General features: G+C 40.0%; 2 protein-coding genes across 6 annotated transcripts in view; one reads left to right on the top strand and one right to left on the bottom strand.

The window, feature by feature from the left end:
* Positions 1 to 6,357, top strand: part of LOC147375461 (cytochrome P450 2J2-like) — a 31,895-nt gene extending 25,538 nt beyond the window's left edge. For 3 of the 4 annotated variants that reach the window (XM_086390264.1, XM_086390262.1, XM_086390263.1), the window contains 2 exons: positions 2,304 to 2,442; positions 5,496 to 6,357. In XM_086390264.1, coding sequence (XP_086246390.1) covers positions 2,304 to 2,442; positions 5,496 to 5,674 — 318 coding nt within the window. In that variant the 3' untranslated portion in view covers positions 5,675 to 6,357. The remainder of the gene's footprint in view (positions 1 to 2,303; positions 2,443 to 5,495) is intronic. The other variant, XM_086390265.1, reaches the window with a different exon arrangement.
* Positions 6,358 to 12,411: 6,054 nt separating this feature from the next.
* Positions 12,412 to 21,633, bottom strand: part of HOOK1 (hook microtubule tethering protein 1) — a 71,415-nt gene continuing 62,193 nt past the window's right edge. Inside the window, exons 20-22 of one of the 2 annotated variants that reach the window (XM_086390260.1) lie at positions 20,133 to 20,234; positions 17,972 to 18,040; positions 12,412 to 15,799 (exon numbers count right to left, since the gene is read on the bottom strand). In XM_086390260.1, coding sequence (XP_086246386.1) covers positions 15,629 to 15,799; positions 17,972 to 18,040; positions 20,133 to 20,234 — 342 coding nt within the window. In that variant the 3' untranslated portion in view covers positions 12,412 to 15,628. The remainder of the gene's footprint in view (positions 15,800 to 17,971; positions 18,041 to 20,132; positions 20,235 to 21,633) is intronic. The other variant, XM_086390261.1, reaches the window with a different exon arrangement.

Raw genomic sequence — 21,633 nt, 5'->3', positions numbered from 1 at the left:
CTGATAGGATAGTGACTTGCCAGATTTATTTTTGGAAAATTCTGCTTCACAATCCTAGGGCTATAGAATGTTAAAATGTGAGGGACAGTTGAGACCTCCTGGGCCATCACATTAAACTGGTGTTTCTAACATAATATCCCCACAGGTATTGCCTTGACTTACAGTCTGTTGATGGGACTACCTCACAAGAGAATCAATCCAAGCCTGTGCACATTAAATATCACAAAAGGAGAGAACTAATGAATGCTTTTTAAGGAGTGGTTATGTACTATGAACTATATAGATGCTTTCAAAATGTCTTAATTCTCAATCATTCTCTTATCTTCATTTTACGAATTTGCATCAAGGCTCAGAGCTGATTGATCTTGTATTTAAGATCCCTTGGCTACAAAGTCATATGAGTTGGGTTAAAGAAATAGAAGTGTTCTGATGCCCAGGTTCATCTTTTTTGTACTACACCATGTTCTCCCACTGGAGTTGCTTCATTTGGCTTGATTTCAAGAGAGTGTTCCTGCAATTGTTCTCAGCAGGGCCCTGTTAAATTCCCTCTCCTCACAAAGGCAATTCTGCTCTCTCTCTGCCCATCACTCCTAAGGATCTCAGCAAACAGCTCTCCTCTGCCCCATAGTATCTCACCAGAACACTGCACATATCCAGTACCTTGCTTTCTCGCCACCTTGGTCTATTTCTGTGGATCCAATCCAATCTGATCCCTCTTTGTGTATTGAACCTGGTGTTGATCTCAAGGCAAAACTGGCAGAACCTCCCTTTGGGCTCGTTTGGTCATGGGCCCTGCAGCCCTAGAAAAAGCAGCTATTCCCGCAGTGACTGCATTTGCTATTTTCTTATTGATTGACCATTTTATGGGTGAATTCTGAGGTCTAAATGATATTACAGGTGATCTTCACATATTCGTAGCAATTCAGTTAGCTCCAGAGAACCATCCTAGCTCAACAGACTGGTTCTACAAGATTTTTTTTCTGATGTAGTATTCTGTGAGGACTAGAACAAATCTCTGGGTGGGGAACTTGCAACTGGAAAATGATTACAATACAGAAATTCTGCCCACAAGAGTGAAAGTCCTGAGCCCGAAGGAATCTGGCTTTGAATGCCAGCAGCTTTTGACTGCAGGAATTCCACAGGGCTATAGGAAATATCAACTCCACTCTTGGATCATGTGCACACTAGCACTCAGGGAAAAACAGCAGTGACCTCATAAGAGACCGGACCAGACCTACCTACTAATATTGGAAGGTCTCCTGCAGAGGGAGGGGGCGACCAGGGCTCATGCCAGGGACAAAGACCCTGGCACCAGCAGGTCTAGTGAGGAAGCCCGGAAGCCACCATGTAGAAAGTTATGGGAACAAGTGGTATGATTGAGAAACTGAAAGAGGCTTGATATAGTGGGAGTGCAGGCAGAAGGACCATGACTCAGATAGAGGGCAGGTGATGTGTCCTTAATATAAGAGTGCTGGGAAATACTGGAGTGTATCTATCAGGTTCCAGATGTAGTGGATGGATAGCAGTGACAACCAAATCATGTCCAGACCTAACTCTGCTTTCCGTGTGTGAAGCCCTTTGAAGCGGGGAGAGGATATAGAGTTGTAGTTAGGCCTACTGTAGGAGTGTGGACAACCAAGGTAGTAACTTGGACCAGACAGTGGAGGACATAACATGGAGGTGATAGAATCGAGAGGAATTTCAAGGAAAAGTGGCCAGCCTGGTGAAGGATGGGATGAAAGCAGAATGAGGGAAAGGGAGGCACTAAGGAGGACTCCTGGGTTTCTTGCTGGGCACTGGGAAGGACAGTGGTTCCTTTCACTGGGTGACCTGATTCTGTCATTAAATCTTCTGTGGAATGTGCTAGACAATGAAGGGAAGAGAGTTGGAGAATCTTAGATGAATGAGACATTTTTCATGTTGGAGAAGCTGCCATCTCACTGAGCAACTGGGTTGATTTTGGTCCAGAACTGCCTGCCCACTGTCACAGTATTCTCTTATTGATGCACACACCTTCCTTCCCGAGTTCTACACTGGCAAGTCCCTGAAGGGATCCATTCTGCACTCGAGTAGCCACACTTCCCTGATAAAATTCCCAGCAGACAATTTCAGTGCACCATTGTAAGCTGTCCCATGGCAAGGAGCATGGTGCTAGGGGCTGGCCTCAGAAGGTGGTGAGTTGGGGAGACGGAGGGAGTTCAGGGTGCTGTCAGCCCTGGAGCCTGGGCTGCGTGAGCAGGGGGACTGCCTCTGCACACATGTGTTGTGTCCTGTCTTGCATGAGTCACTTCTGTCTTCTCCAGGGCACCATGGTCATGACTAACCTGATTGCACTGCACAGGGACCCCACAGAGTGGGCCACCCCTGACACCTTCAATCCAGAGCATTTTCTGGAGAATGGACAGTTTAAGAAAAGGGAATCCTTTCTGCCTTTTTCAATAGGTGAGTAACAAGAAATAGGAGCATGGGGACCCAGAGTTCCTCTCTCTGCCCTTCCCTACTCTTCTTCTTGTGATGCTTTGCTTTAGTTGGAATGTCTCCAGATAGCCCTACCCAGCATGAGTCACTCTTGCAGCTGTTTGTACCTCAAGGTTCCCTAGGCTGTGCATCACCAAGACTCATGCCCTTACTTCCTAAGCCCTGGCTTGACTCTGATGGAGATTTCAGCTTCAAGTTGTTCCCTCCCTAGAAACTTGGGGGATAGGAGCTTAGCCTCTGCCTGTTACCCACAAAGAAGATTGGACACTCACCATCTTTATTGAGCTTTAAATGTTCTGAGATCTTTTTAGGGCCTCCCACTCACAAAAACGTGAAGCTAATTGCTGAGAAAGGGATGGGGAAGGCTGCTTCCTTAGCACTGTGGGCATCACAAGTGATTCTAAGTACCATGGACTTAAGTAGATGAGATTCTACTCTGTAAGTTCTTCCTGCAGAGGTCGTTTTGCCTTTTTAAATGAGATGGTTAGATAAGCATCACCGACTCAGGGAACATGAGTTTGAGCAAACTCCCAGAGATTGTGAAAAACAGGGAAGCCTGGTGTAGTGCAGTATGTGGGGTCACAGAGTCAGACACAACTCAGTGACTGAACAACAACCACCCTTTACAAATCTAGGTGATACATTTATATGATGCATAACTTGAAATATGAATGAGAATGCAGAGAAAACTCTTTCTCTCTTGTTTCCCAGCCAGCCAGCCAGTTGGGTGTTTTACTCATAATATTGTAAAATGAGTAAGAAAAAATCTTTTTTGTATACCAAATAAAGAGTTAGTTATGCTGCTGAGATCATTTCAAATTGTTTCCTAAGTCCTTATATCTATAAATGCTTCCTGAGCATATATTATGTCTCAATTATGCAACCCTGTGAATATGACAATAATTAGGTAGAAAAAAGACCAGTGTAACTTTCATGGACCATGTGTTCTAGTTTAAGGTTACAAGGTTCAAATTCCAATCACCACACTGGGGATAAGGCTCAAAAGTGGAGCTTATCAGGGCCAACTATGGGATCTACAGTCTTAAAGCTCACAGGGCACAAGTAGAACTCAGGTTGACCAGGTTTATCAAATAGTAAAGCCTGTGCTCTTCTAGCAGTGTCTCCCCCAAAAAGTAACTAAATGCTACAGTAAGTTGACACTTGAAATTCATAATAGTTTTCTTATCATTGCTGCTGCTGCTGCTAAGTCACTTCAGTCGTGTCTGACTGTGCGCCCTCGTAGACGGCAGCCCACCAGGCTCCTCCATCCCTGGGATTCTCCAGGCAAGAACACTGGAGTGGGTTGCCATTTCCTTCTCCTTTTCTTATCATTAAATTAAATATGGACTGACTTTCTGTGACAGTATAGTTTTGCTGATCATGCCACAGAGGCACAGAAAGGGAGGGACTGGAATTTGAACTCATGTAGGAGTGATTCACAGCCCAGGCTTTCCTGATGTAGGACACTGTCCTGCGTGTATCTGAACTGACTCTGATTAGATCTTCTGTGTCTTTCTTCCTCTGGTTCTATGCTACCTTTGCTCACACTGGACAAGTAACTTTCTAACATGAAAGCAGACATGAGATATAGGAAAACCTTCCAGTCTTCCTATCTACAAGAGCTTTATATTTCCTATCATAGAACAAGTTTCAGCTGTTTTAAGTATTATAATTATTCTTGCTTCACTGTTTTGTTGTTGTTATTGAGAGTTGTAATGCATCCTTTTAATTACAGATTTCATTTGCAAGCAAATTATTTTATTTTATACTTACAGCAACCCAGTTATTAACAGTTAGGAAAGCAATTAGTAGCTCCTTTCTCAGTGAAAGGAAATAAGAAGATAAGGTTTTTTCTCATCCAAGGTCATGTGCCCAAGGAATTGGCTTAAAAGGGCTGAAGACTCAACTTTCTGGTTTCTTTTTTAAAATTTTTGTTGAAGTATAGTTGATTTACAATATTGTATTCGTTTTAGGTGTACTGCGAAGTGATTCAATTATACATATATACAGGCTCCTCTGTCCATGGGATTTCCCAGGCAAGAATACTCGAGTGGGTTGCCATTTCCTTCTCCAGGGGATCTCCTCCACCCAGGGATCGAACTAGCATCTCTTATGTCTCCGGCCACTCCTGCGTTGCTGGCGGATTCTTTACCACTGAGCCTAAAGAGGCACAACTGTAATTGCACTGGGAAATACAAAGTAGCAGAAGTTACACCCAGAATTAACTACAGAGGGTCATCTCAGTGACAGTGTGCAAGAGAATCTTTACAGAGATAGTGAGCAACTACATCAAATGTTAACAAGGGTTTTTTCTGGATTGGGGGATTACAAACATCTTTAATGTCTTTATACTTTTTTTTTTTTTTCATTTTTGCAGTTAAACATGTATTACTTAGGGAGAAAGTAAAACACCCCCAAGAGAGATGATGGTAGAGACCAGTGTGGGGTGTTGTAGCCCAAGTCGGGGCAGAGGGCGTCATGAAGGGGAGGGGCTAGGGGAAGCCTGGAGCAGGTGATGCATGGCTGGGATGAGATGGGGTCGGCCCTGCACAGGGAGCCCTGGCAGGGAGCTTCCCCGTCGTGAAGGAGGGAAACGACATAGCGAAAAGGTGCCTTGCTTTAACACTGACTTTCTTTTACTTCTCAACAATTTTTTTTGAAAATTGAAAGAGATAAACACAGAGTTTTGCTTTTGTCCTTTGCTAATGGATTTTTGATAAGACTTTCGGCTCGACCACACTTATAGGTCAACCTTGGCCCTCGCTTGTTTCCTCTATACCCGGCCCCTTCACCCTTGCTCACCTGTCTGAGCCCTGAAGGCACTGAATGTGTGAAGGTGGAATGAGCTTGGAGGGCTTCTGTTACCCCAGGTGGCTGTGATCAACTAAGCTGAGTACGTAAAGGCCCAGGGCCAGGCAGGCCTGCCATTTGCTCAGGTTTTGCAAGACGTGGTGGAAGATTTCCGTCCCTGCTGACACAGACCACCTAACCAGGTAACTCACATTTTTGTCTTTCAGGAAAGCGGATGTGCCTTGGAGAACAGTTGGCCAGGACTGAGTTGTTTATTTTTTTTACCTCACTTCTGCAAAAATTTACCTTCAGGCCTCCAGAGAATGAGAAGTTGAGCCTGAAGTTCAGAGTTAGCTTGACCCTTGCCCCAGTCAGCCACCGGCTCTGTGCTGTTCCCCGAGGGTGAAGTTGTTGGGGCGGGGGAGTGAAGGAGAGCAGGAAGAATGGGCCTGTCCCCGCTCAAGGCTCGGGGCCTGCTCAGAAGTGAGGGAACAGCATCCAGCACCTCTAGGACAGATCATAGGAACCAGACACAGGAAACTGCATTCAGGCTTTACCGTCTCCAGTGGGACCTTGAAGAAATCAGTTACGTTGTGATTCCATTTTCATCCAGAAGATTTAAAGTGGACAATGATTCCTTCTCTAAAGGAAAAATTGCTGTAAATATCAGAGGAAAGAATGGATTTTAAGTGGTTTGGAAATCATAAAGCACATCATAAAAGTCATAGCTCTGATCTGCTTCCTTCTATGACCTTCCTTAGATGAGGACTTGCTTCTGGCCTGTTGAGATGGCCTGGGTCAAACTGGTGCCAAATGGTGGATAAGAGTTAGAAGTTGGGCCCGGGGGCAGCCACTGACCTAGGCCAGAAAGGCCCTCACACTGGTAGCACTGAGCAAGCTTATCCTGCTTCTCCCTCAGACTAGCTCCTGGGAAGTCAGCAGGGCAGGTAAATTCCTGACAAATAGGGTTCTATGGAGAAACGATTCATCTGGTTTACCTACGGAAACACTACCTTGGCGTTGGACACCAGAGCTAAGAAGAATGTGAGCAAAATAAAGTAAACCTGGAAGGCAGGTTTGGGGAACAAATGTAGACGTGTTTTCTGTCTTTTTATGTGCCTCTTTACCTTAAACCCCATCTTGGGCATTTATTCCCAAGCCCCATGTTGGGATAACGATATGGTGGGTGTGATCTTTTCTTGAAAACTGATTGTCAGCTTTTGATTGACAAGTTAAGTCCCAGGCTTAACACAATTGATCAGCATTTTGCAGAGTGTGTATAGGAAGAAACTTTTTTTAAAATGTGCATATCTATTATAAATTTTTGCTTTGCCATTACCATCCATGGACAGAGGAGCCTGGTGGGCTACAGTCTGTGAGGTCGCAGAGTGGGACATGACTGAGCGATTAACACACACACATTACCATAAAGTTTTTGTATAGCAATCTATATAGCTGTAGATCAGCAACTTAGAGCAATCATATATATTGCTTGCTGATCTCTTAATTCCAATTGCATTTTAAACACCCTGCATTTGTACTCTCTGCCTGTGATTACTGTTTTTATATCATATTTTACATCTAATTGCTTGCTTTTTGTGGATGCAAGTGATTTTACTACGTTGTGAAAGTCACTCAGTTGTGTCCGACTCTTGGCAACCCCATGGACTATACAATCCAGGGAATTCTCCAGGCCAGAATACTGGAGTGGGTAGCCTTTCCTTTCTCCAGGGGATCTTCCCAACCCAGGGATCGAACTCAGGTCTCCCGCTTCGCAGGCGGATTCTTTAGCAGCTGAGCCACTAGGGAAGCCCAATCATGAACTTTTTTTCACTGCCTTAGTCTTTTAACCTGCTCATCAGTTTAGGATCAGATGGTTTCCTACCTTTACTGTTTGCCTTTACCATACTTTATTGTTTCTATTTTATTCTGCCTACAGAAGTTCCTTTAGGATTTGTTGTAAAATTAGTTTGGTGCTGAATTCTTCTAAATTTTCCTTTTGATTTCTCCATTAAATCTGAACATGAGCCTCTCGGAGTATTATTGTTGCAAGTTTTCCCCTTTCATCACCTTAAATATGACATGCCACTCCCTTCTGACCTGCAGATTCTGCTGAAAAATCATCTGATGATTTTATGGGAATTTCCTTGTATTTTATTTGTTGCTTTCCCCTTGTTGCTCTTAATATTCCCTTTTCTTTTTTTTTTTTCATTTTGATTGTGATGTGTGTGTGTGTTCCTCCTTGAGTTAATCCTATATAGGACTCTCTGGAATTTCTGGACTTGTTGACTGTTTGCTTTCCCAGGCTAGGGAGTATTTTCAGTTATTATCTTTCAAGTATTTCTGAGGTTCTTTCTTCTGTTATCCTTATGGGACCCCTATAATGTGAATATCACAGTTGATGTTGTCCCAGAGGTCTCTTAAACTGCTCTTATTTCTTTTCATTTTTTTCCCCTTTATTCTGTTCCATAGCAGTGATTTCCACTACTCTGTCTTACAGCTCACTGATCTATTCTTTTGCATCATCTGGCCAACTTGATTTCTTGTAGTGTATTTTTCACTTCACTTATCATATTCTTCAACTCTGCTTTTTTGTTCTTTATATTTTCTAAGTATTTTTTAAACTTCTAAGTTCTCACTCTGAATGTGAGAATGTGCATACATTCTCTTCCTGAGTTCTTTGATCACCTTTACGTTCATTACTCTGAACTTTTTTTCAGGTAGACTGCCTGTCTCTACATCACTTAGTTCTTCTGTGATTTTATCTTGTTCTTTTGTCCCATATGTATTCCCCTGCCACCACATTAGTTTTTATATGTATGTGGTAGGTTTGTTATGCTTTTCAATCTTGGAGATGTGACCCTCTGTAAGAGATGTCCTATGCATCTGAGCAGAGCCCTCCCCTCTCATCACTCAAGGGTCAGGGACAAATTGGTCCCAGGATAGGGTGTGGTGTACATGATGGTTAATATGGGGCTTATATAAAATATAGTTGTAACCGTCTATTTAAGATAACTTCACTTGCAAACAAATCTTTCTCTCCTCCCCCATTATATGGTAATGTCACAACTTACATCTGTTTATATTGTGTATCCATTAATCAATCTTTTGTACTAGAATGAAAAATGATTTACCACCACTGTAATAGTAATATAGAATTGTTTTTGTCTATATATTTACATTTATCAATGAGTTTCATAATTTCTTATGCTCTTATGTTGTTTAATATCCTTCAGCTTTTATCTGTGAAAGTCTTTTGTTTCCTCTTCATTTTTGAAGGACAGCTTTGTCAGATATAGTATTCTTGGCTAGCAGTTTTTTTCCCCCTGCAGAATTTTAAATATATCATCACATTCCCTTCTAGAGGGCAAGATTTCTGATGAAAAATCTGCTTATAGTTTTATGGGGCTTCCCTTGTACCTAACAAATCACTTTCTCTTTTGTTTCAAAATTCTGTTTAACCTTTTAATAATTTGATTGTAATGTGTCTTGGTGTGGGTCTTATTTTATTTGGTATCCTTTAGGATTCATGGACCTGAATGGCTGTTTCTTTTCCCAGGTTTGTGAAGTTTTCAGCTATTATTTCTTTGAATAAACTTTCCCTTTCTTTCTCCTCCTGTGCTGCTCCACTGTTTCACTGCTCAGTCATGTCTGATTCTTTATGACCCTATAGACTGTAGCCTGCCAGGCACCTCTGTCCATGGGGATTCTCCAGGCAAGAACACTGGTGTGGGTTTTCATACCCTCCTCCAGGGGATCTTCCCGACCCAGTAATCGAACCAGGGTCCTCCACATTGCAGGCAGATTCTTTGCCAACTGATGTACCGGGGAAGTCCCCTCCTCCTCCTGGGACTCTCTGAACTTTCTGTAAGTCCTTTAAGCTATCTTTTTTCCCTTTTTACCCTCTGATTTCCAACAGCCAGTCTTTTTGGTTTGTCAATGCTTTTATCAGCTTGATTTATTGTTTTGAAGCCCATTAAAGTTTTTCAGTTCAGCTATTGTATTCTTTACCTCTGCGATTTCTGCTTAGTACTTTTTAAAATTTTCTGTGTGAAATTCTTTGTTCATGCATTCCTCTTCAGTCCTTGGTGAACATCTTTATGACCATTATTCTGAATTCCCTGCCAGGTAAATCACCAATCTCCATTTTATTTGGCATCAGTTTCTGGAAACTTATCTTGTTCTTTTATTTGGAACATATTTCCTTCTTTGTTTTCCTTGACTCTCTGTTGATTTCTACACATCAGATAAAACACCCACCTCTCCCAGGCTTCATGGACTTTCTGTGTATAGTATGAGATAAACCTCACCAATTATTCTGGCCAGAGATTCTGAGTGCCTCTCAGACTACTGTGCTTGTCCAAACTTTCATCTTTGTTCTTATTTCCCCCCAGGAAAATAAAGAATGTCAAGTCCTCAGAAAAGGTGACAAGTCAGTAGGTCAAATAACAGCTAGAAAACTTGGGGCACTAAATGAGTAAACCAAGTCCTTCTCTAAGTGAGACATCAGAAGCTGGAGTTTATCACTCACTTGCTATACAATGAACTTGGGTGAAGAACTGTGGCAAATTTCTGCACCCTTATTCAGACCAACCACTCTTTCAAATGGTTGCTTTGCTGTATTTCTCCCAGAGTCTTAGCAAATGCTGTGTAATGTTAGGTTTCATAGGTGGGTTAAAAGCAGTCCCTTGGGTAGCAGTTGCAAAGTGGGGGTCTTGATGTGAAGTTCAACTTCCTCTAGGGAGAAGCTGGGAGCTTGATTTTATCACTGTTGCAGGCAGGGGAGGGTAGGAGCTGCAGAAAGTGCCTGCATACCTGTTTAAACTCCCAGTAGACTGGTCATTGCCTGTCCTGCGGGCTCTCAGAGACAGGCAAGTTAGAAATCAGATCCTCAGGCAGCAACTGTAAGTCAGAGCACCAGTATGCAGTTTAACTCGTCCTAAAGTGTAGCTGAGAGCTGGGTATTTTGGAGTGAGCTGAGGAGTGTGATGGGAAAAGCATGCAGGGCCATTCAGAATTGTTGCTTCTCTGTTAACCCTGGGTGACTAATGCAGGCCTCCCAAAGAAAGGCAAGTTAAACCATTAAAGAGCCAGCTGGAAAAGTGAGGACATTGACTGTACAGTTCAGCTCTTTCTAGGGAGAAGCTGGAGGCTTGGATTTTCACTGGAGCAAGCCAATGAGAAACCAAAGGAAATGCCCACATGCCCCTTTAAGCTGCGAAGCATAATAATTACCTACCCCAATAGCCCCCAGATAATACCCATTAGCACCAGGGGGCTTCCCTGGTGGCTCAGTCAAGAATCTGCCTGCAATGTGGGAGACCTGGATTCGATCCCTGGAAGATCCCCTGGAGAAGGGAATGGCTACCCACTAGAGTATTCTTGCCTGGAGAATTCCGTGGACAGAAGAGTATGGTAGGGTATTGTCCATGAGGCTGAGAAGAGTCGGACATGACTGAGCGAATAACTCTAACATTAGCTCCCAGATGCAGGCTGGTTAGAAGGCAAATCCTCAGACAGCAGTTGGGAAAGGCAGTGACATGAGCAGTCAACCCCTTCCAGGATGCAGGTGGGACCTGAGTATTATTGCCTGCTCACTCAGCACCTAGCCAAGGGGAAGGAGCTGGGCAAGTGTTGCACAAGTTTAAAACTACCTTATAGTTCCTTGAGGTCTTGGGGAACAAGCAAAGACCAGGCCCCATCAGCTCCCAAAGGATTAGAAGCCAGTCCTTCAGGAGGCAGCCATAAAAATTGGGATGCTAGATGTGTGGTCCAAACCCTTCACTCAAGTTGAAGCTGGTGGCTGACAGTTTCCTCCCAAATGCCAATTGTATGGCATGCTGTTGATGATGAAGTTCATGGGAAGGGTGGCTCAGCCATTCCACCTGTTTCAATGGGTATTTTCTTAGTCACCCAGTGTGTAGGAGTCTCTAGTTTCGTGAAGTTTATCGAATCTGTGGGTAGAGGGTTGTTTGCCTATTCAGATACTCCTTCCAACACACCCTGCCCTGATGTCCAGGGCAGAAAACATTCTGTCCAGCATCAGCAATTCTCGTTCAGCTAGTGCATATTTACTGACTCTGTGGAACATACTGTGCCAAGTGTTGTGGGAGAAACAGAAATGAACCAGATATGGCCAAAGACCTCAAGAAACTTAGTGTAGCAGGACAGACACATTTTTTAAAAAAGGTAGACTGCATTAAGGTCACTAGGAAAAAGACTTTGAAAGTTACAGAAAAAATAGATCTCTCATTTTATCTTGGAATTTGAGTTGAAACGAGACAAGTGATCTAATTTACAACGTTTAACCACTTATTGATAGCAAGTTGTTGCAGCCTAGGTGGGCAAGGGAATGGAGCACTTCACCATGAAAATCAGTTTAAGGATCCAACCGTAGCTCTATTCCTGAACATGTTACTGTGTGCAGGGTGATGCCTGGAAGTTTCACTTCATTATATTTTTGTTATCCCCTATAATCTGGAACCTCAGAGAGCTGTAGAGTATGTACATAAACCTAGGTATCTAGAGTGAAAGTGAAGTCACTCAGTCGTGTCTGACTCTTTCCAACCCCGTGGACTGTAGCCTACCAGGCTCCTCCATCCATGGGATTCTCCGGGCAAGAATACTGGAGTGGGTTGCCATTTCCTTCTCCAGAGGATCTTCCCAATCCAGGGATCGAACCTGCACTCCTGCATTAGCAGGCAGATTCTTTACCACTGCCCCACCTGGAAAGCCCCACAAAGGAATTTGGCAAGTAGTTAATCCATACCTCCTTCCCATGCCTTCCCCTTGGTAAATGTAACAAGCTAAAGTATGGGGTTCTGTGACTAAAGAAAGAAGAGAAAAATGAATATTAAAGGACAGTATCAGATTTTGCAAAAAAAAAAAAATTCTAGAGTCCATGATAATGCAAACTGGGGACATAAATGATACATCAAAAATCACTTTTACACATCTCATTCACCAAAAAAAATTCAAATGTAAAACAAAATTAGAATGAATGCAATTATTTTCTCTTTACCAGTCTAAATATTTAAGTTTTTTATTTAAAGCAGCAAATAAATGTGCACTTGTACCCACTAAAAATACATATCAGACACAAAATCAGAAAGTTTATTTACTTAAAACATCTGACAACCATCATATTGGACAATCATTTATTTAAAATAATATCCTAAATACTTACAAAAATAAATCCAGTATCACTTCTATTTTTTAAGTGTCAAAGTCTTTGCCATAGAAAATAGAAAGAACCTTTTATAAACTAAAAATTACATTTAAGATACATCAAGTTTAATAACTGCACACTATTTTCTTTTATGGTTGTGCTTTACAAATTTACTTCTTTGCAATGTACAGATTCACAATATGAATGTATGCATAAAACCACATACACACATTTTTACATAGGAATGTTATTCATTAAATACACATACAGAGAACCTAACACAGATAATATTGTGGCCTAAAAGCCATCCCATAGGGCCAGAGGTGTAGAAACAGGTATAGAAGTAGAAGTATTATTTGACATTCAACTTAGCACTCCAGTTATTAAAGATGAGGGCATCTTAGCAAGGGATTCTCAGTTTAATGTTTCTAGACAAGACATTAATTCTTAATGTATCTTAAATCATTAGTTCAACAGTCTTCTTCACTGAAAAAATACAATGAACTTGAAATATTTTGCGTTACATTAAGTTAAGCAGAGGATAAACATCACTGTCATATGTATACACACTTTTATTTTAAAAAGATAAAGGGAAGAGAAATTCAGCATTTATGTATTTGATAAGGAATGGAATGTCCCAGTGATTATAAAGTAAAACCACTTTGGGAATGATCTTTAATTTTCAGCATTTTCTCTAAGATTAATAATTCCTTTATCTTTACCACCCACAGGGTGTCAATCTCACTATATTAACCAGATGTGGAAAAGACTCTCACTTCTGATCAGTTCCTGAATTTCCATATAATAATCACAATAATATAGAACTTTAAATTATGTTAGTAATTTATAAGTATAAATACATATTGAGCATGTTAAATTCTATCAACTAGAAAAGTGATAAATCACAAAATTTGCTTTCTCTCTATTTAGGAAAAAAGAATCTAGCCTCACATCCTTATTTAGAAATTGCATGAATTATTTAGAAATTTCAAATATAATAACTGGAAAATTATAAGCAATTGGACTGTGAAAATTCTAATTTATTGAAATTGATGTTTTAGAACTGATTTCATTAAAAGGGAGCTTGAAGAGCTTCTGAAATCTCAATTACAGCAAGTAGTAAACACTAAAGGAGCAGATGTCTTACATTGACCAAAATGTACCAAAATGCTATAATACTTGGAAAATTTAATTAGCATGCTAAAATAGTTTCATTTCACTAAAAGTCACAGGCAAGCACAGACTATAAAAATATAGGAAAATGCAACCCAACAACATAATTGCACCACCAGTAAAGAACACCAAAATCTAAGAGGTAGTCAAAAGAAGTAACCCTGATAAAACAAAATATCCTGGCAGATGCTCCCTAATCTCAGAGACCCAAATAGAGTATTAAATTCTTACATCTTCAATGATTAGAAACATTTACTGGTATAGAATCTAAAAACCAAGTATCTGAATAATACTATAAATGGAACAATACTCGTATTTTCAAAAAAACAAAAAGGCTAAGAGGCTAAGAATAAAATCTTTAACAGAGGCCTATAAGCCTACTAAGTCTGGCCTACTGCTGGTTTCTGCGAAGTTTTACTGAAATACAACCACACCTATTTTATTTACATATTGTGTATGGTGGCTGCTTTTATACTTTCAGCTGAGATGAGTATTTGCAATAGATTATATGGCCCACAAAGTCTAAAACATTTACTGAAATATCGACCATCTGTCCCTTTATGGAAAGTTTGCTGGCCCCTGCTCTAGACCTGTGCTGATCGGTACTGTAACTGTGAACAGCTCTGGAAAAATTAACTGTGAATGTCACAACACAAGGTATTCAACTGAAAGGAATGTAAGATGCTGGTTACATCACAATTCAATTCCTTTTCATGTCTGATATCGTCCTAACATTTTTCTTTTTTTTTTCATCTTTGTGTTCTAACATCGAGTATTCCAGGTTTTTATAAAAAGATCAAGTACTGCGCTGTCCACTGGAGGTTTCTGCATTTTACATCTGCACTGTCCAGTACTGGAGCCACTAGCCACACGTGGCTGTTGAGCCCTTGAAATGTGGCTAGTGAAACCAACAACCTGAATTTTCAGTTTTAATCAATTTGCCACATCGTGGCTTTTGGTTACATTATTGGACAGCACAGATTTTACTCAAATTAAAATTCCAAAGTGTGACTCTTAAAAATAACTAAAAATAATGGAGTAACACCTTTGAGAAAAAGAGCTTTGGGCAGATATGAACTGAATACCATAAACTCAGCCCAAGACAGGTTTCTTAATTAGTAAACAAGGTAAAACTTATTCCAAATTGACCCTTCACTCTACCTCTGTACACTCTCTTTTCAGTGAAGAGGTAAACTACTATCTTTTTTTTTTTTTAACGAGAAGCCCTCTTAATTTTTCGCTTAAAAACAATAATAATTTTATGCTTTAAAGCAATAATTGTAATCTTCATTAATTATATTAAATATAGTGTGGGCATTTCACACAAAGTAGACTTTTCAGCTTGCTTCCCGTCCGAAAGTCATCTCTTAAAGTCAAAAGTCCATACCCTTAACATTTCAAGCATGCTATACAGAAGCCTTTGTTTATAGTAGGTACATATGAGAACTATGACCTTGTCTAAATCTGCAACATTTCCAAATAGTCACTCTACTATGGAGAAGTCATTTCAATATAGTCAAATCTTCCAAATGTTATTTTCCATTACATGATAAAATATACCCATTCAACGACAGAATGAGAGGTCAGAGGTAATATCTGTGTATTTTTAATCAAAAAATATAACTCTTGCATAGTTCTCCATGTGCCTACCTGTTCACTATTTTTATATGGACCAGAACAGTAGTTTTAAATTGCATATAACTGATTACACATTGCAAATTAGTTACTGCTACAACTGAGAACATTAAAATATACTAAGTCAATGTGAAATAATATAATACTCTCCAAAGACAAACGTTTGAGATGTTTACCTTATTATATCTTCCAATTACTCACACGTGCTCCCCCAGATAGCTACTTCTAAATTCTGTCTCCATATTAATCTGGCAAGATTAATTGCATACATTTTGATTTTAAAAAAGCTGCTATCCAGAAACATACACTTCTTTTCAACCATGCAGTTAGTTGAAAGATACAAAACATTTTAAGGGCACTTCTGTTTATGTGTTCTTTTGCGGTTTAATCAGTTGTCGCAGCAGGAACTTTAACAGAGAGACTTCTTCTGGTGCTGGTGATGTGGCGCTGCTGTGCTAGGAAAGACCGGGCAGGAGCATAGGTCCCCGTGTCTTTGCAAGCACCACTGCTGCTCACAAGTCTAGATTCCATCCCCAATTTCTGGAATGCTAGACTCTGAACAAAAATAAACAAATAAACAAATAATAAATGACTATTTAGAGTCTGCAAAGTGCTTTCCACCTATACAAAGTCATTTAATCCTCAAAACAATTCTCTAAAGCTGGTGTTTTCCTCACTTCTTATAGAGAAAAATAAGAGTTCAGAAGCTAATCTGCACATGATAATACCCATTAAGATAGGAGAAAACCAGGGCATAAAACCCAGTTTCTCTATTTTAATCCATTACATTTGAAATCTTTAAAAACAATAGCTTAAAATAATGTTCTAGAATTAAGCTTAAGTATAAAAACAACAAAAAAAGTTCCAAGGCAAACACTCGTGTCAGGCCATTATTCCAGCCACTATGAGCAGATACAGCACAAGAGAACAGCTCAGATCAATGGTGCTTGAAGTGTGGCCTGTGGATTAATACCTGCACCACTGGGAATTTAAAAGTGCAAATTATACTTATGGATTCTACCCAGACTGACTGACTAAGAACCTCTTCAGGTAAGTCCGGTAGTGTATTTTAACAAGCCTTCTGATGCATGCTGAAGTTTGAGAATAACAGACTACTTCAAATTTACTATGGTCTAGCTGTAAATCTGTACATGACAAATTATTGTAGTTGTGGGCTGTTGCGTTCCTTACTAAGGAAAGTCATTACTCCTCTCTCACTAGACCACATTTCAGTTACAGCTTCACTAGTAACTAGTACATAGGGTAAGTGTCAGTCACTCAGTCGTGCCTGACTCTCTGCGACCCCATGGACTGCAGCCCACCAGGCTTCTCTGTCCATGAGATTTTCCAGGCAAGGATACTGGAGTGGGTTGCCATTTAAATGCTCAAAAAACACAGGCTGAGAAATGACTAAATAATGCATTATTTGGCTCTAGTATCTTTGCTGATTTATGTGTCAAGAGGCCACAGAGCAACAAGGAAAATAATAAATAAGATCGTCTCTGATCTTAACTAGGATGGATAACCCATGAGGGAAGGTGCTGGGAACATTTCACACAATTTCCTTCAAGGTCTTGCTAAATTAAGGCAGAGTTTATCAAACAGAGGAGGGAGGGAAAGAATACAGACAAAAAGTATGATAGCATGAAAGAAGAAGGCATGTTTGAGGAAGGAGAGCCAGCTCCACGTGATGAAGTACAGGGTTCACAGGTTGAGAGTCCGAAACTCTCCCACACTATCAATAAATACACAGTAGCTAAGGTCGATGGAGAAGGAAATGGCAACCCACGTCAGTGTTCTTGCCTGGAGAGTCCCAGGGATGGGGGAGCTTGGTGGGCTGCCGTCTATGGGGTCGCACAGAGTCGGACACAACTGAGCGACTTCACTTTCACTTTTCACTTTCATGCATTGGAGAAGGAGATGGCAACCCACGCCAGTGTTCTTGCCTGGAGAATCCCAGGGACAGGGGAGCCTGGTGGGCTGCCGTCTATGGGGTCGCACAGAGTCGGACACGACTGAAGCGACTTAGCAGCAGCAGCAGCTAAGGTCGACAATGGCTGTGTTATTATCTATGCTAGCTGGTTAGAATACCCAAAAGAACCATATACATCAAGAAATGCTACTCTTGAAAACATCCCACTAAGGATAACAAAATAAAATATATTTCAAATTATTTTATACTACTTTCTTTGTTAGGACAGACAGATAATTCTTAAAGAGCAGTGTCTGGACTAAAACAAATAAATATAATAAAGGGCATACTGAGATCAGCTTTATGGATATTAAATGCTGAGCACTAGTAACACTTAATTTTGCATTATACAGATATTTGTATTTCCACAGAAACCCTTTATGAAGAACATATTAACTGCTTTAGCTCAAATGAGGCAATTTTTAAAATGTTTATGAATTGCACTAATGCTTCATGTACATTAATTTAAAGGTTAGTGAGTAATGAAATCAATTTAGTGGTTTTGAAAAAGTCAGAATCAACTAAGGACATTAAAATAAAATATAAAGTAAATTTGGATTATGATCAGTTTTTTTTTTAAATAAAAGATCATACAACAAAATACCTGAGTGCAACACACAGTCAGGTTAACTCTGTTCAGCTGTGCATAAACAGGAGCATGTTCTGATTTGCACTGATTCCTTCCATGGGTCATGGTCAAAATGCTTGATGAGCATGGTTCAAGACATCCAGTCACTGGCTAAATTTCAACTCACCTTATTATACCAGGCAGAAACAATGAGCTTTTCTTCATAATCACGGAATTTTGCTACTTTACATTCACTCTGGAAAAAGATACGAGGACTATTTAATATCCCAGAAATAAACCCAAACTGCTAAAAATGGATACTTTTTCATTATGCTCATGATCAAGAGAATGTGAAGAATGTGCTGGGAGGCACATACAGCAGACAAAATGTAAAGCTGAATCATGGAGAGTATATGCCCAACACCTTTAGGAAAGAGTAAGACTGACTAATAAATGTAGGAAGTTTACTGGGAGAACAGATACTGAACAATAACAACAAAAACTGAGCGATTCTATCTAGAGAAAAAAGTAACCACTGGCTTCAGTGACAAAACAGAGCTGCACCTGTGGAGGAGTCAAAACTAAGGAGAAAAGGGATGTGGGGAAAAATAACCCGAAAAATCTTTTAAAATTTCCTGTAAAGCTTAAGCATCAATTGTTCTGTCTGTATACTAGACTGGCTGTGGCCCTATCTGTTTGCCTAGAGAGTGACATTCATTTCTTAACTATTCTAGTACAGTGGATTTTGTAATTTTGTTGAGCACCTGATATAGTTGACTCACATAAAATGTTATAACCTAAAACATCTGAATGTTCCTACAGATGCTCATGAAACAAAAGCGTACAGGAAACAAAGGAGGTAAGATGATCTTCTGGATCACAGGCACTCCAGGAGGACTGCCCAAGGAGAATGCAGACAGAATAACCTCTGCTATAAACACTAGCTTTCTGCTCTTTACTTCTGCAGTGTGTATACAGATACGCATCCATAAATTAAAAGTCCATATGAAGGGTCTTAACTGAAGATTTCCTCAGAGCCCTGTATTAGAGGCATGGTTTTATCATCACAGCTGTTAGGGAGCTGCATGTCAGGCAACGACACTGGTGTACTCAGCTCATGGGCTTTCACTGGGAAGTGAATAATCAGAGCAACTTAGAGTTCAGCAATCATTCAGTTCAAGTCCCATTATTTTACGGATGAACAGACTGACGACTAGAGAGGAAGTTGATAACTTTAACATATATTAACACTAAAGCTGTAACCTTGGCCTCTGATTGATGTGATACTGAATGCTGCGGGTACAGAGATATAAGATACAGCCCCTGTCCTCAAGACACTCTAACACATGTCATAAAGAAAGATGCTATCATGGAATGAATTCATGAGTTCAAAGTACATGGAGTCACTATGGAGAGATCACTAACTGTGCCTAAGATATATACGGAGAGCTTTATAAAAGAGGAGATATTCAAACTGGATCCTGAAGAATGAATAGTATTTCTCCCGAGAGATGCCTCTATCCAGTGCTTTTTACAATGCCTGACATGGCCTGGACAAGCATTTATAGCAAGCGCCACCATAACGCTGGTGTACATGCTGGATATTAAAGTCTTCAAGTCTTTAAATATTTTTACCACACTCTATCTAATGGCTCAGAAATAATGTAAAGAAAATGATAAATGAATACACTTCCCTAAAACATAACCTTCCTAGTTGACTTACAGGGAGAAGAAAAGGGAAGAAGAATCTGGTTAACTGAGTACTGCTGCTGCTGCTGCTAAGTCACTTCAGTCATGTCCAACTCTGTGCGACCGGCAGCCCACCAGACTCCCCAGTCCCTGGGATTCTCCAGGCAAGAACACTGGAGTGGGTTTTCCTTCTCCAATGCATGAAAGTGAAAAGTGAAAGTGAAGTCGCTCAGTCGTGTCCGACTCTTCGCGACCCCATGGACTGCAGCCTACCAGGCTCCTCCGTCCATGGTATTTTCCAGGCAAGAGTACTGGAGTAGGGTGCCAGATGAGCTTTGTTTCTTTTTTAAAAAAAAATGAACTCTCATCCATCCTTTGATTTTAAAAGGAGCATGATAGCAGAACTCTACTAGAAAGAAGGACTAGCTATATGACTGGCTGTTACAGACAGAGAGACATACAATGCGGCAGGGTACACAAGCTTGGAAAGGCCCATCTTGTGGGCTAGTGAGATGCTCTATAATAACCATACTGAGTGCTAAAATGTGCTACTCTTCTAAGTTCTTGTGAAACTTGATCATTAATGGAAAATGCTAACAGCAGTTAATTATTAGGATTATACAGAATTAAGAGGGGATAAATGCATATGGAAATTTTACCTCCAGAATCTCAATTCTTCTCTCTTTCTCTGCCAACTGCTTTCTAAGTAGCATTATTTCAGCTGATGCTGGATTTAATTTGGGATCTAAAGTTTTTATTACCTGTTTAAAGGAAAGAAAACAAAACAAATCTCTTATGTTTACTTTGTCAAATACTGAAATATGAACACAGTCCATAAAATCAGTGTAAATAAAGTGGAACATTATCCAGAAAGTGATCCAAGAGTTAAGTGCAGAATAATAAAAATAACATTCTAAAGAAATTCAATATTAAAAATATGAAGATACACATCCCCAAATCAAATTTCCTTTCTTCAAGACATAGTACTCAGGAATAGTTACTTAGCTTTATAAAGCTTTGAGCACTGAAGCCTTGAAATAACCCTTTTAAACATTTATCTGACTTATATCAGACAAATTAAAAATTTTGTTTAAGTTTAATTAAAATGAATTCAATAATTATACAATCTGCTGAATATACACGGTTAAGAGTAACAAAAATTTCTTAGCAATAATCTTTTTTATCACCATTATCTAGTTAAATGTAATTCAATATATAAGATCAATATAATAGGTATTGATGATTTTATGTGTAAATTCTAGAGTACTCAATTATAGCTATGTAAATTACTACAAGTTGAGTAAAAACAAAGTTTGATCAGATGTTGCTCAGAGTGGACTAAACTAGGTGGTCACCTAGTTTACTAGGTGTTTTCCTACTATGGTGGAAAATCAACTCAGAAATATCAGGTGTAAATTACAAGCAAAAACAAGTTTCCAATAATAAGGTCATTTGTTTGATCTAATTACAAAGCTATTTTAAAGGATTTAAAATTTACTGAAACTCCAATAATTTGGCCACCTGATGCAAAGAACTGACTCACTGGAAAAGACCCTGATGCTGGGAAAGACTGAAGGCAGGAGGAGGGGACAACAGAGGATGAGATGGTTGGATGGCATCACTGACTTGATGGACATGAGTTTGAGCAAGCTCCAGGAGTTGTTGAGGGACAGTGAAGCCTGGTGTGCTGCAGTCCATGGGGTTGCAAAGAATTGGACACGACTAAGGACTGAACTGAAAATTTAATGAATTCAGAAAATTTCATCTATGTTTACAGAAGTTAAGGAAAAAAAGACTAGAAGGTAATAATCCCTGAAAATTACTGTGGTTCATTCAAAACAATTTACTGAGCACTAAATGCGGCAGGCATTACGGCAGATGGGACTACAACAGTTCACCAGAGTCAGGGGACACTCCCATAGAAGTACACATTATAAAAGCAGACATATTAGTGTTTAAATCACAGTTTAATTACAAAGAACACATTAATAGTTTGTTGCCTCTAAGTGCTGAAAGTATGGTTGTGACTTTTTTATATTTTCTGAGTTTTCTATTATATACACATGCTGCTGCTACTGCTGCTAAGTTGCTTCAGTTGTGTCCGACTCTGTGTGACCCCAGAGATGGCAGCCCACCAGGCTCCCCCGTCCCTGGGATTCT

The sequence above is a fragment of the Bos grunniens genome, chromosome 3 (genome assembly GCF_055505025.1).
Source record: "Bos grunniens cultivar Pamir isolate PY7600 chromosome 3, Bosgru_T2T1.0, whole genome shotgun sequence".
In the NCBI taxonomy this organism is placed as follows: domain Eukaryota; kingdom Metazoa; phylum Chordata; class Mammalia; order Artiodactyla; family Bovidae; genus Bos; species Bos grunniens.
Note: the sequence above shows the minus strand (reverse complement) of the source record. Positions and strands in the feature narration are given on the sequence as shown.